The sequence below is a fragment of the Chiloscyllium plagiosum genome, chromosome 16 (genome assembly GCF_004010195.1).
Source record: "Chiloscyllium plagiosum isolate BGI_BamShark_2017 chromosome 16, ASM401019v2, whole genome shotgun sequence".
NCBI lineage: Eukaryota > Metazoa > Chordata > Chondrichthyes > Orectolobiformes > Hemiscylliidae > Chiloscyllium > Chiloscyllium plagiosum.
In genome coordinates this window covers 6,098,682-6,114,127 of record NC_057725.1, presented here as the reverse complement: position 1 = coordinate 6,114,127, position 15,446 = coordinate 6,098,682, and the positions used below count along the sequence as shown (strand labels likewise).

General features: G+C 40.9%; 1 protein-coding gene across 5 annotated transcripts in view; it reads right to left on the bottom strand.

The window, feature by feature from the left end:
* LOC122557625 (protein kinase C-binding protein NELL1-like) overlaps positions 1–15,446 on the bottom strand; it is a 954,605-nt gene that overhangs the window by 827,591 nt on the left and 111,568 nt on the right. For all 5 annotated transcript variants that reach the window (XM_043705393.1, XM_043705388.1, XM_043705391.1 and 2 more), the window contains one exon: positions 2,262–2,334. In XM_043705393.1, the coding sequence (XP_043561328.1) occupies positions 2,262–2,334 (73 nt within the window). The remainder of the gene's footprint in view (positions 1–2,261; positions 2,335–15,446) is intronic.

Genomic DNA, 15,446 nt, shown 5'->3' with positions numbered 1-15,446 from the left:
AACCTCAGTTCTGCTTCTTAAGAAACTGCAGCCTTGTGCATGACCAACAGAGTAATAAGCAATAAAAATGATTGATCAGCAATGTTCGATTCTGGGCTCTGACCTGGCCAGTAATAACACCAGTTGGAATCTTAACAACATGTAAATTTGTCACAGGTCTGTTAAAATGGATCTCAGAGAGTGAGAGAGATAGGGTTAGTTAAACATTGATGTGCCAACACGATATAACATCATTTCAGAAGTCACATGACACCAGGTTATAGTCCAACAGGCATATTTGAAATCACAAGTTTTCAGAGTGCTGCTCCTTTGTCAGTGAAGTTACCTGGAGGGGCAGCACTGTGAAAGCTTGTGATTTCAAATAAACCTGTTGGACTATAACCTAGAGTCATGTGCCTTCTGGCTTTGTCAACCCCAGTCCAACACCGGCACCTCCACATCATTTCAGGACCACTCTTGGATACACTTTTGGTACAGAGGTAAAGTGTAGACTACCAAGGGTTGAGACCATGCTCATTTCCAGCAATCCACTCTAAGATTCTTCGCACAAATTGTGAAAATGGCTTTGATTTAAGGAAACTAAACTGACTGCAGTAAAAGTCCGCCATTTGTGAAAATCTTTACTCTGCTTTACTTCTGCAGTCACTTCAATGAGAACTAGAAAAATCTGCTTCACAGACTGTCGTATAATTGGCTGACAATGATAGGTAAAGACCATCCAGTTCAATTTCTCTTTTGAGACTTAATTTAATAATTCTGTACTTTTTCCGTATAATCTGTCAAATTCCCATCACAGTCAGTCATTGTTTAGTTTGCTGATATCATGTTTTCAGAGATGATTAAAGGTATTTCTTTACAAGATCGTTTTAAAGAAGTCATATTGGACACAAAATGTTTCTCTCACCAGAGATGTTGCCAAACCTGCTGAATCTCTTCGACTTTGTTTAGATTTCAGATTTGAAATAGACAGTATTTTAATCTATACTGAGGTAATTTGGCTTTGGTTTTCTTTCCTTTTGTATCATAAACTCATTCTGGTGCTAAAAAATCTCTGCAGCCTCCTGTGAAAAGGAAAACCTTTTTCTCTATATATATTGGCTTATTTCTGAAGGAAAATAACCCCTCAGTTCTCCAAACCTGTTCAACTCACAAATTCTCTTTAATTATTTTTAATTCTGAGTCCTTTCAGTTGGAATACTTTCTATGTCCACGAAAATATAAAACTGTAAAATGATTAATCTACTTCATTACCACAGTCTCAAGTCTTCAACGTTATAAAATATCTATAAATGCTACAGGTCAGAGAGTCAAGATGCAGGGAACTCAATTTCAAATTAACAGGGATGCCATTTAGAATTGAGAGAAGGGGAATTCTTTTATTGTGAATCTTTGGGATTTTCTACCTCTGGGAGCTATGGAAGCTCAATCTTTGAGTACGTTTGAAGGAAAAGTTGATAGAATTTTGATCATGAATGGCATTAATGATTATGGGGATAGTGTGGGTAAAAGGCTGTAGTGTTTGATCTGACACAATTGATTCAAATGATAGAACAGGATTGACGGGCTGAATAGCCTAGTTCCATTGTCAAACAGAAGCTCCTCCCTCTCAGGATGTCCCATGTCACAAAGCCAACTTGAACAAACCAAATCCATACAAACAGCACATGAATAAAATAACCAGTTTATCTGTTATCAGAAGCATTAGGTGAGGGATAAACACTGGTCAGAAAGTATTGACCTTTCATAGATGGCACCCACAGCCTGAACCTTTAATGGCCACGTGAACTGGCTAACAGGTTCTTGATTTGACCTCACTTTTGAACAAAGGTGTACTCTGCAACGCAGCACTCAATCACTATTGCGGCAAAGTGCGGGAAAGCTCAAGTCCATAGTTTGCCATTGAATCTAAAGCATTCTGATTGGGAAATCAAAATGCTACCAACTGAAACACAAGAACAAAAATATTACATAGCAATTCAGGATGCAATAATCTCGGTCATTGGTGGTGCTTTAACACGACCTGTTGGTATTTCTGCATAACATGAGACAGTTCATAACCTCAGTCAGAAAACAATTGCAATTAACATCTTTCAAAATATATATTTTCCACTCAAAGATGTATTCTTATTACACACAAAACCGCTGATGTCCAACTTGAAATTTGTTTTCCTGCCCTTACTCACATTTTCACAATGTTCGTTCACTTGATAATATGCGCATATGACAAATATTATTACAGTAGAAATATACTTGGTACTTACTGCGATTAAGGTTTGGGCACTGTATTATATATCCGTTAGGCATCAAGATGATTTTGACATCTTGCAAAATGCCCTATTTATAAAAAAGCACAAACAAAATAGGAGAGAATGAGCATAAGTCACAGCATGACTCAAATTGAGAACATTAGTATTCATGGGGTTGGAGTCACTTACAAATGGCTGAGACAATTCTCAACAGCCAATTTTATTTTTCCCAGGAATTCATTCAGGTTCTCAGTATGAGAGCAATGTTACCCGCAGTCTGTTTGGTTAAGTTGGACAACAGTAATTAATGGTTCCGACCTCATAAAAAGCCTTTGTTTAATTCTCAAGTCAGAAGCTATTGCCAGCACATTTGTTGTAAGACTTGTTGTTACAGTTTTCGTTATTAATCCATAAGAACACATGTCAGACCCCAATCAAATTTCAATCAAGTTTGAGGTGGGTGTTCACAGTTCACTGTGATGTGTTCCCTCATAACAGAGTCAGAACATAGCCATCGTGTGAAATGCACAATGAAAAGGTTAATAATCTTAATGATTGAGTCACTAATTATAGAGCCATACAGCACAGAAACACACCCTTCGGTCCAACCAGTCCATGCCAATCATTATGGAGGAGAAAGTGAGGTCTGCAGATGCTGGAGCTCCGCAAGTAGCCGGCCTGTCTCCCCAATATAGAGGAGCCGGCTACTTGCGGAGCATTTCAGAGAACACCTCTGGGACACCCGGACCAACCAACCCAACCACCCTGTGGCTCAACATTTCAATTCCCCCTCCCACTCCACCAAGGATATGCAGGTCTTTGGACTCCTCCATCGCCAGACCACAACAAAACGACGGTTGGAGGAAGAGCGCCTCATCTTCCGCCTAGGAACCCTCCATCCACAAGGGATGAACTCGGATTTCACCAGTTTCCTCATTTCCCCTCCCCCCACCTTGTCTCAGTCTAATCCATCGAATTCAGCACCGCCTTTCTAACCTGCAATCTTCTTCCCGACCTCTCTGCCCCCACCCCAGTCTGACCTATCACCCTCACCTTGACCTCTTTCCACCTATCACATTTCCGACGCCCCTCCCCCAAGTCCCTCCTCCCTATCTTTTATCTTAGCCTGCTGGACAAACTTTCCTCATTCCTGAAGAAGGGCTTATGCCCGAAACGTCGATTCTCCTGTTCCCTGGATGCTGCCTGACCTGCTGCGCTTTTCCAGCAACACATTTTCAGCTCATGCCAATCATTACCCCAAGCTAAACTAGTCCCACCTGCCTTCCCTTGGCCCATATCCCTCCAAACATTTCTTGTTCATGTACTTATCCAAATGTCTTTTAAACATTGTAACTGTACTCACACCCATCATTTGCTCTGGAAGTTCATTCCACACACTAACTACTTCTGCGTAAAACAATTGGCCCTCATGTCTTTCTTAAATCTTTGTCCTTTCAGAAAGAACATGACTGTGACCTCTCATCTTGAAATCCTCCAACCTAGGGAAAACAAACACCTGCCATTTACCTTATCTATACCCCTATTATTTTATAAACCTCCGTAAGGTCACCTCTCAACCTCCTACACTCTAGTGTAAAAAGTCCCAACCTATCCAGCTTTATTTGGAAACTGCGAAAAAGTTTGCAGATCTGTGCACTCACACAAACCTAGGAGATACAGTAGGCCATTCAGCCCCTCAAGCCTGTCCTCCCATTCAATGCAATCATGGCTGATCATTCATTTTGATGCTTTTTCTCATGCAATTCCCCACCTCCTATCATTGGTATATGGAAATCTGTCAGTGTCTATTTTTAACATATCCAATGTCCTTGGGAGGTTCAGAATTCCAAAGATTCACCACCCTCCTCACCTTGGAACTAAGTGGCTTCCCCCTTCACAAAACAAAGTGACCAGAGGGTATTAGGTATCCTCAATTAATCCAGTCCCATATCCCTCTAAAGTCTCTGTTCATATACCCATCCAGATACCTTTTAAATGTTGTAATTACACCAGTACTTCCTCTCGTAGCTTATTCCATACATGCACCACCTCTGTGTGAAAATGTTGCCCCTCAGGTCCCTTTTAAATCTTTCCTCTTTCACCTTCAATCTATGCCCTTTAGTTTTGGACTCCCCTACTCTGGGAAAAAGACCTTGGTTATTCACCCTACCCATCCACCTCATGATTTTATAAACCTCTATAAGGTTACCACCTCTCAGCCTCTGAAGCTCTGAGGACAAAAGTCTATTCAGGTAGGCAAAAGTGAAGACTGCAGATTCTGGAAACCAGAGTTCAGATTAGAGTGGTGCTGCAAAAGCACAGCAGATCAGGCATCATCCGAGGAGCAGGAAAATCGACGTTTCGGGCAAATTCCTGCTCCTCGGATGCTGCCTGACCTGCTGTGCTTTTCCAGCACCACTCTAATCTAAACAAAAGTCTATTCACCCTCTCCCTATTACTCAAACCATCCAATCCCAGCAACATCTTTGTAAATCTTCTCTGTACCTTCTCAAGTTTAGCAATATCCTTCCTATGGAAAGGTGACCAACATTAAATGTAATATTCTAAAAATGGCCTCATCAATGCCTTGTACAGATGCAACATGACACGTCAACTCCTATACTCAATGCATTGACCAATGAAGACAAGTGTGCCAAACAGCTTCTTTACCACCCTGGTAGTCTGCAACTCTACTTTCAAGGAACTATGCACCCGCAGCCCAAGGTCTCTATGTTCGGCAAAACTGCCCAGGGCTCTACCATTAACTGTATAAGTCCTGCCTTGGTTTGCCTGACCAAAATGCAACACCTCACATTTATCTAAATTAAACTCCATCAGCCACTCCTTGATCCATTGGCCCATCTGATCAAGATCTTTGTACTCTGAGATAATCTTTTTCACTTTCCACTATGCCACCTATTTTAGTATTATCTGCAAACTTCTAATCATGGCTCTTATATAAATGATTTGGATGTCAATATAAATGACAAAAAACAGTGGATCCAGCACCATTCCTTGCGGCATTCTGCTGGTCATAGGCCTCCAGTCTGAAAAGCAATCCTCTGCCATTAACCTTTGTCACCTACCTTCAAGCCAGTTTTGTATCCAATTGGCACCTCCGCCGGATCCCATGTGATCTAACCTTACCAACCAGTCAACCATGGGGAACCTTGTGAAATGTTTTGCTGAAGTCAATATAGACAACATCTACCTCTCTGCCTTAATCAATCTTCTTTGCCACTTCTTCAAAAAACTCAATCAAGTTAGCGAGGTATGATTGTTTGCATACAAAGCCATGCTGACTATCCTAAATTAGTCCTTACCTTTCCAAATGCATGGAAATGCTGTCCCTCAGAATTCCCTCCAACTACCTAACCACCACTGATGTCAGAATTACCAGTCTATAGCTCCCTGGTCTTTCTTTACATCCTTTCTTAAACACATTAGCCAATCTCCAATGGCACCACATTAGCCAATCTCCAGTCTTCGAGCACCTCACCAATGGCTGTCGATGATACAAACATAGACAGGCAGGAGGCTGGAAGAACACAGCAGGCCAGGCAGCATCCTGGAAAAGTCAATGTTTCTGGTGTAACCCTTCTTCAAGACGATACAAATAACTCAGCCACAAGGTTCTGGGAAACACCTGATCAGGTTCTGGGGATTAATCTACCTTTAAGCATTTTAAGACCTCCAGTACCTCCTCTTCTTTTATATGAACTCTTTAAAAGACATCACTACTTATTTCCCCAGGTTTCCAAGCTTCCATCTCTTTCCCCACAGTTATTACTGACAAAAAATACTTCTTTAGCATCTCACCGATCTCTTGTAGTTCCACATGTCGGCTCATTACTCTTTTGCCCTTATTGTTCCACCGATGCGAGTGGATACTGGATTAATTGTTCATTTTAAATTAGAGATAGATAAATTTTTGTTAAGCAAAGGGATTAATGGATATGGGCCAAAGCAGGTATATGGAGTTAGGCCACTGAATCACAGCCATCACCTCACTGAATGGAGGAACAGGAACGACGGGCTGAATGGCCTACTCCTGTTCCTATGTTGCAAAACCAAACAATTTATTCACCACTAGAACAAATTAATCTGTAATTATTTCCTAAATCAGTTCACAGTAAACTGCAATACTGAATGTAAATGAAAAGCTTTCCAAACATTTGGCTGTGAAGGGAACAAGAAGTATTATGCGACAGATTATCCACCTTACAGCAGACAAAAGGGAAGAGAGGAAGTGGTAAAGTTATGCAACAGGCAACAGATGATTTGGCCCTTACAAATTACAGGAGCTGTAAATTAGACAGATTATGAATTCTTGACAAAAATTGGAACTAAGCCAATTCAGATTCACCAGGTTGTGCACACACACAGTTTCAAATACAATTATTCAAAAATAGCAATGCCTAATGAGCACCTGTTCTAGAAAAACAATCAGTCAAAGGAAGTTACACATTTTTGACATGAACTGCTATCTAAAAATAAAAGCATAATATCACAGATGCTGGAGAGACTTAACAAATCTGGCAGCATTTGATGAGAGAGTAACAGAGTTAACATTTTCATTCTGGTATGATTATTCTTCGGAACTTCCAAACTATTCTTTAGTCTAATTTGCCAATTCATTTGAGCTAGCTCTGCTTTCTTTCTTTCATAATTACCCTTCAAGTTGAAAATACTTGTCTCGGACCCATTGCTCTCTTCCCCAAACTGAATGTAAAATTTAATCATGTTATGATCACTGCTACCTATGGGTCTCTTCATTGAGACTATTAATTAATCCTATCTCATTGCACAGTACAACTTCAGTACAGCGTGCTCTCTGTCTAACTCTGAAAAATGGTGTTGTAAGAAACTAACCTGAAAATATTCCATGAACTCGCGGTCTATGTTACTTTCTTCACCCCACCATCTGGCTTTTCCAGTCGTGATGAAGATCTTCCACAATTAATCGCTGCATCTTTCTCACAAACTCCTATTATTTCTTCCTTAACACTTAATCCTGTCTTGTAATGACAGTTTGGGGACTTCCACACCACTTTTACAAGTGACATCTTGCCTTTAGCATTCTTTATCTCTACACAAACTGCTTTTACATCCCCCTTTACTGTGCTAATGCGATTAATAATTATCAGAGCTGCACACCTCCAGGCATTCCTATCCTGCCTTAATGTTATTTATCCTCTGGTTTTCAGGTGCCAATCTGTCATCCTTCAGCCATGTCTCTGTAATTGGTACCAGATCATTCTTACTGATTTCTATTTGCGTCATCAGTTCATCTACTTTGTTTCAAACGTGACATACAGTCAGACACAGAGATTTAGTTTTGTGTTATTACTGTGTTTGCATTCTCGAGCCTTATCTGTTGGCTTACTCTCTGATTTGTACTTTCGACTCCTTCCTGTCACAGCCTATCATTACCCATAAGAATGCATTTCTCTCTTGCCTTGTCTCGGTTCTTCCCCTTCCAAAATTGGATCCCTCACCACTACTATTTAGTTCAAAACCCTCATTACTTCTCGAATTATACAGATGACAAGAACACTGGCCCTTGCAGGGTTCAGGTGTAGATCATTCTAACAGTACATCCCCCACTTTCTGCTGTGCTGTTGCCAATGCCCCACAAACCAAAGCCCACTTCCAAACATCACCAGGCTTTGAGTGACACATTCATTCATTCTGATCGTATTTGCACTGTCAATTCGCACATGGTTCACAAAATAATCTAGCGATTGCACCTTTTAATGTTCATCGTCTTAATTTGATGACACCTCATCTTCCACCTTGGCACCCTCCAACCATATGGCATCAACATCAACTTCATTAGTTTCCTCACGTCCCCTCTTGCCACCTCATTCCAGATCCAACCCTCCAACTCAGCCCCGCCCTCTTGACCTGTCCATCTGCCTTCCCACCTATCAAGTCCACCCTACCCTCCAACCTATCACTATCACTCCCCCACCTGCATCTACCTATTGCCTTCCCGCCATCCCCATCCTCCTATTTATCTCTCAGACTCCTTCCCCCTCCACATTCCTGATGAGTGGTTTATGCCCAAAACGTTGATTCTCCTGCTCCTGGGATACTGCCTGACCGGCTGTGTTTTTCCAGCGCCACACTTATCGACTCTGACTCTCCAGCATCTACAGTCCTCACTTCCTGCTTAGCTTCACTGACTAACTGTGCAGAACCTCTTTCCTGGTCCAGCCTAAGTCACTGGTATGTCTGTGGTCCAAGACAAGATCCTTTCCCCCCTCATTCTGTAAGTTTCTCTCCAGCCCGGAGCTGTTGTTCCAAAGCGTAGGCAGGTAACACAGCCTCTGAACTGATGCCGTTTGCAGTGGAGAATAGAGTCAATGCCCCTTATTATACCAACCTCGACAAGCACTACAGTCCTTGCTGCTGCCCAGTTTGAAGTCTTTCCCCTATGTTAGTGAACATGCTGAACGAACTTCAAAGCAGTTGGACAACCGCACACCTACCCAGTGGGTCTCCTTATCTGTTTCACTCACAGTCACATTTCCTTGGCCCTCACCATTAAACAATCAGACAACTTCCTGTCAATGCAATAACATCCAGGTAAGCCTCCCCTTCCCTGACGTGTTGCCGTGTTCACAGCCCAGCCTCCAGCACCATGGCTCTCAGCTACAGCACCTTCGGCCAAAAAGCATTTACTGAAAACATGTTTACCCCAGCACATACCGATACAGGCAAGTCACAAATAACAGGGGAGAGTGCACAAGCAATTTACAAGACTGGTTCGAGGAATGAGAAACTTCAGTTATGAGGATAGATTGGAGAGAACAAAGAACAAAGTACAGTACAGCATAGGAACAGGCCCTTCAGCCCACCAAGATTGTGTCAATACATGATGCCATTCTAAGCTAAAAACATTTTTGCCTCTCCACAGTCTGTATCCCTCTATTCCCTGCCTGTCCATATATCTGTTAAGATGCCTTTGAAAGATTGCTGTTGTAGCCATCCCCACCATCTCCTCTGGCAGCACATTCCAGATACTTATCACCCTCTGTGTTTAAAAAAAACTTGCCTCTCACATCTCCTTTAAACTTACCCCCTTTTACCTTAAAACCTATGCCCACTAGTAATTGACATTTCTACACTGGGAAAAAGATGCTAAGTATCCATTCTATCCATACCTCGTGTGATTTTGTAAAGTTCTATCAGGTTGCTTCTTATCCTCTAACAATTAAGTGAAAACAAACCAATTTTCTCCAATTTCTCCAGATAACCACATCTTCCAAAACAGGAAACATTCTGGGAAAGCATTTATCTACTTTCTCCAAAGCCTTCACAAAGCCTTCTGTCATTGTGGCAACCAGAACTGTACACAATATTCCAATGTGGACAAATTAAAGTTCAATACAGCGAGAACTTTGTTTGCTCATGTTTATACTCTGTGATCCAACTGAGAAAGGCAAGCATGCCATATGCCTTCTTGACCATCTTATCCATTTGTGATGCCACTTTCAGGGAACTGCGAACCTGGACCTCGATCCCTCCATTTCTTGATGCTAAGGGTTCTGCCATTTACTATATTAAATGCAAAGCAAGCAAGTGTCCATCCAGAATTTGAACTCTGGATCTCAGTACTACAAACCCCCAAACAAAAATCACACCCATAGACCAATGAACCAAAGAGAGCTTGGACTGTCCTGCTTGGAGAGAAGGCAGCTGGCAGGAGATTTGTTAGAGGTTTGCAAACTCATGGGTGGTTAAAAAAAAAGATAGGGAGAAGCTGTTTCCACTCAAAAGAAAAAAATATAACAAGAGGTCACAGATTTAAAATGATGCACAAATAAAGAAACAGTGACGGGAGGAAAAATGTTTTTTGGACAGCAAGTATAGAGTCTGGAATGTACAAGCTGGAAGTGTGGTGAAGGCAGGGTCAACTGAAGCAATCAAAAGCGGCTTGGATAATTATTGGATAGAGATTGTGTGCAGGGATAGGGGGGAAAAGCAGGAAATTGGATCCAGCTCAAAGAACCAATAGACTGATGACTTCCTTCTGCATTGTTTGACTTCTCTGATTTCCAGGAGCTCCCTGATACTGCAGCTGTCATGCATCACCTTTCCTGCTGTCCTTAATGTGTTTAGTTGGCCATTCAATTAACTGTTATTTATTTCCCTTTTTTGATACATGATATTAACTTTCCCACCAATTCTTGTACTATTTCAAATCTTAGGAATAGAATAGACCTTAATCACTTACAGGCTTTCACCGTACAGCAAGCTGCCGCTTGCCAATAAAAATCAAACCACTGGAGGTCCTGAGCATTTCCTCCCAAACGCAGAGATATTATTTTGCTCTCTAATATCTTTTCTTTCCATCTTGACTATTTTCTGCACATTTTCATGGCATTTTAAAGAGCTATGTACCTGAACCTTCCATTTCCATTGGACATCCACTTCGTTAAATACCCTGATTTATCTTTTTTTGGTCCAAAATGGATAACCTCACACTTGTATAAATTAAAGCCCATCTGCCACAACTTTGCACATTCACCTAATTGATCACTATCCTGTTGAAATTTTATGCTGTCACCAACGTTGTCTACAATACGGTCTGTTATGATACAGTGGTGAATCCCTTTGCTAATTAAACCAAACACCAAGAAGAGAGCACCTTGCCTCGAAATCTTTTAAAATATAAGTGACAAACTCCCAAAATCCACTATTTAAAGAAATGTTATTCTTTAACTCTAAAAGTGAGCATTAAACAACAACTGTTCACAACTCTAAGCACTCCCCCTTTCTCTTAACTGCTCATTACCTGCCTCCAACATTGTAATAATACACTGTTCCAATAAAACTTATATTATAATTATATTAACTTAATTTCAAAACCATACAGCAGCTGTTTTCTGTGTGTCTGTCTTCTTCTGGCTGAAGATCTCCCTGGGTCATCTTCTTTCTTTTTACTGTGAAGATGTTTCATATGAAAAGGTATTTTGATAGAGAGGGTTTCAATCTTTTGGGTCTTTCTCATTGGCAGTTACTCTCTTGATGGCAGTTACTCTGTCAATGGCAGTTACTATGTCTGACTTTCAAACTGCCTGCCTTTTTATACCCCCAACGATGGACTGTCTCAATGGTTCAATGTTGACAAAAACAACAAATTCAAACTCGATTGGGTTTTAGGATCCTGGGGCAAAATTTAAACTGACTGGTTAAATTCAAATTGGTGTCAAAACAGCATTTCAAAGCCAAATATTACATATTTTCAAGTTTGCAATATACTCTGGTAATGCTAGCTTGTCTTTTGACAGGTGCTTATAAGCTCTCAGTGCAAAACAGCATTCATTCTCTCTTAAAGGTGTCGTACATACCTTCAACTTCATAACAGGCCCAATTTCTGTCATGAACAAATTTGGACATTTGATTTTTATGCTATTATCCAAACTGTTAATGAATTTTGTAAAGAATTGAGGCCCCAACACAGATCCCCAGACACCACACCAGTGAGTATAACAGAACTTAGAACGTTACAGCACAGTACAGGTCATTCGGCCCTCAACGTTGTGCCAACTTGTGAAAATAATCTGATGCCAATCTAACATACACCATTCCATTATTATCTATATATATATGTCCCATGCCCATTTTAATGCCCTTAACGTTGGCAAGCCTACTACTGTTAGAGGCAGGCAGTTCCATGCCCCTACTACTCTCTGAGTGAAGAAATTATTCCTAATATCTGTCCTAAATCTAACATCCCTTAATTTAAAGCTGTGACCCCTCATGTTAGCTTTCATGATCCGAAGAAAAGGGCTCTCACTGTCCACCTTATTTAATCCTCTGATTATCTTATACATCTCAATTAAGTCATCTCTCAACCTTCTTCCCTCCAAAGAAACCAACCACAGTTCCCTCAGCCTTTCCTCATAAGATCTCCCCTCCATACCAGGCAGCATTCTAGTAAATCTCCTCTGAAGCCTTTCCAAAGCTTCCACATTCTTTCTGTAATGTTGTGACCAGAACTGCACACAATACTCCAGGTGCAGCCTTACCAGTGTCTTGTACAGCTGAAGCATGACCTCGTGGCTCCAAAACTCAATCTCCCTATCAATAAACACCAACACATCATATGCCTTCTGAACAACCCGATCAACCCAGGTGGCAACTTCCAGGGATTTACGCACCTGGACACCAAGATCTCTCTGTTCATCTACATTGTCAGGAATTTTACTATTGCCCAGTACTTTGCATCCCTGTTATTTCTTCTGAAGTGAACTACCTCAGATGTTTCCATATTAAACTTCATTTTTCACTTCTCAGCCCAGTTCTACATCTTATCTATGTCCCTCAGTAATCCATAACATCCTTCAGCACTATCCACAACTCTGCCTACCTTAGTATCATCTACAAATTTATTAACCCATCCTTCTACATCCACTTCTCAATCATTTATAAAAATGACAAACAGCAGTGGCCCCAAAACAGATCCCTGCGGCACACCACTGGTAACTGAGTTTCATGATGAACATTTCCCAACAACCACCATCCTCTGTCTTCTTTGAGCTAGCCAATTTCTGATCCAAATTGCTAAATCATCTTAAATCCCAAAACCATGTAGTTTGTGCAATAGCCTACCATGTGGAACCTTATGAAACACCTTACTGAAGTCAATATACACCACATCAACCACTTTACCTTCGTCCACCTGTTTTGTCACCTTCTCAAAGAACTCAATAAAGTTAGTGAGGCATGACCTACCCTTCTTGAAACAGTATTGACTATCCCTAATCAAATTATTCCTTTCCAGATGATTTAAACTCTGTCTCTTTTCCAAAACCTTACCCACAACCAAAGTAAGGCTCACTGGCCTATAATTAGCAGGGTTGCCTCTCCTCCCCTTCTTGAACAAGGGGACAACATTTGCTCTCCTCCAGTCTTCTGGCACTACTCCTGAAGACAATGATGACATAAATATAGAAACTAAAGGGTCTCCAATCTCCCTGTCTTCCCAGAGATTCTGAGGATAAATCCCATCTGGCCCAGGGGTCCTGTCTATTTTCAGATCTTCCAAAATTGCTAAAACCTCATCTTTGTCAACCTCAATCCCATCTAATCTTGTAGCCTGTATCTCAGTATTCTCACTAACATTGCCCTTTTCCAATGAGAATACTGATGAAATGTATTCGTTAAGTGCTTCCCCTATGTTGTTAGATTCCACACACAACTTCCCACTACTGTTGAGACCTAATTCTGTGAAAGTCTCAATGGATATAACAGCAAAAATTTGAAATTGTATTTTCACAGATGATTTGGCCGTATGTCTTGTGAAAGTTTCATCATTACTATAGAGACTTGCAGTATGTTGCAGCTGAGGAAAGTATAAGTGAGAAGTGTACAGTCATTTGTGCGAGGTGTACTTTATATCATTATTCTGTGGTAAGTGGGAAACTCATTTTTCTAGGACTGTAACAAATCCAACAGCGGATGTACATAGAAACCATCACTTTATTTATCCTCAGAGTCTTTTACACAGAAAAGGTGAAGACCTCAGGCCCATTGCAATGATCCCAGTTGATGTTGTCCCTCAACAAGTCAGATCCCAGCCTGAAGTTTGGCTTGATAGATCATATTTTGCTTTACTTAGTTTCAGTGAGGTAGTGTTCCACTGAAACACAAAGCACATAATACTGCAAATTCAGGTTTAGAAATATAACAGAAGTTCATTATGCAAAATAAAATTAATTAGAATAAACCAGACTATTTACACAAATAATAAAAAACAATACTGTGAACACTAGAAATCTGAAACAAATATTGAGAATGCTGGAGAAACTCAACAAGTCTGGCAGCATCTGTGGAGCGAGTAGGAGAGTTAATTTTTTGGAGTCCAGTGACCTTTCATCAGAAATTCAGAGTTCTGAAGAACAGTCATACCTGATTGGAAATTCTGTTTCTGGTGAAGAGTCACTGGACCCAAAACATTAACTCCAATTTATCTCCACAACTGCTGCCAGACCTGCTGAGTTTCTCCAGCAATTTTGGTTTTTGAGTTTAGAATTTGTCAGCTCAACTTAACCAATTAAGGGTCTAATCAAACACTTCTGGTCTGGAACTTTTAAACAAAACACCTTACATTAAAAAGGTAACTTGTTTGCAACAAGTCAAAATTCTATGCTCCTTTTCTCAAAATTCACTGCTTTACACAGCTTCAGCTAAGAACCCCGCAGACCTGCTAAATTGAAATAAAAAGAAAGTTTTTACTTTTCCAAGGAATGGGTTTTCTCCTAATCAAATTAAAAATAAATCCCTGACCTTCCAAACTAGAACCTACTTAACACCTTGTTCATTCATAAAATTCTCCCAATGTTAAAAAGAAACATGACTTTCTCAGCAGTTATATTTTAATGATGTGTTTGAAAAGAATTCACCATGGCAACAGGAATACTTGCAAGCTAATCATTAAACTCTTTCCAACACACAGTTAACTGTTGTGGTTCTGTTCGCCGAGCTGGGAATTTCTGGTGCAGACGTTTCGTCCCCTGTCTAGGTGACATCCTCAGTGCTTAGGAGCATCCTGTGAAGCGCTTCTGTGATCTTTCCTCCGGCATTTGTAGTGATTTGAATCTGCCACTCCCGGTTGTCAGTTCCAGCTGTCCGCTGAGAGTGGCTGTTGGTTTGTGTGCTGTTATGAGTCCTAGTGGTCGCAGTAGTCTGGCTGTCAGTTCGGAAATGTTCTTGATGTATGGTAACGTGGCTAGGCCTTTGGATTGTGGCATGTCCTCATTCCATTGTCTTTCCCTTAGGCATCTGTTGATGAAATTGCGCGGGTATCAGTTTTTGGCGAATACATTGTATAGGTGTTCCTCTTCCTCTTTTTGCAGTTCTGGTGTACTGCAGTGTGTTGTGGCCCTTTTGAACAGTGTCTTGATGCAACTTCGTTTGTGTGTTTTGGGGTGATTGCTTTCGTAGTTCAGGACTTGGTCTGTGTGTGTGGCTTTTCTGTATACCTTTGTGGTGAGTTCTCTGTACCATCACGTCTAGGAATGGGAGTTGGTTGTCCTTTTCTTCTTCTCTCGTGAATGGGATTCCTGTGAGTGTGGTGTTGATGATCTGGTGTGTGTTCTCTATTTCTGTGTTTTTAATGGTTACAAAGGTGTCATCCACATATCTGACCCAGAGTTTGGGTTGAATTTGCGGTAAGACTGTTTGTTC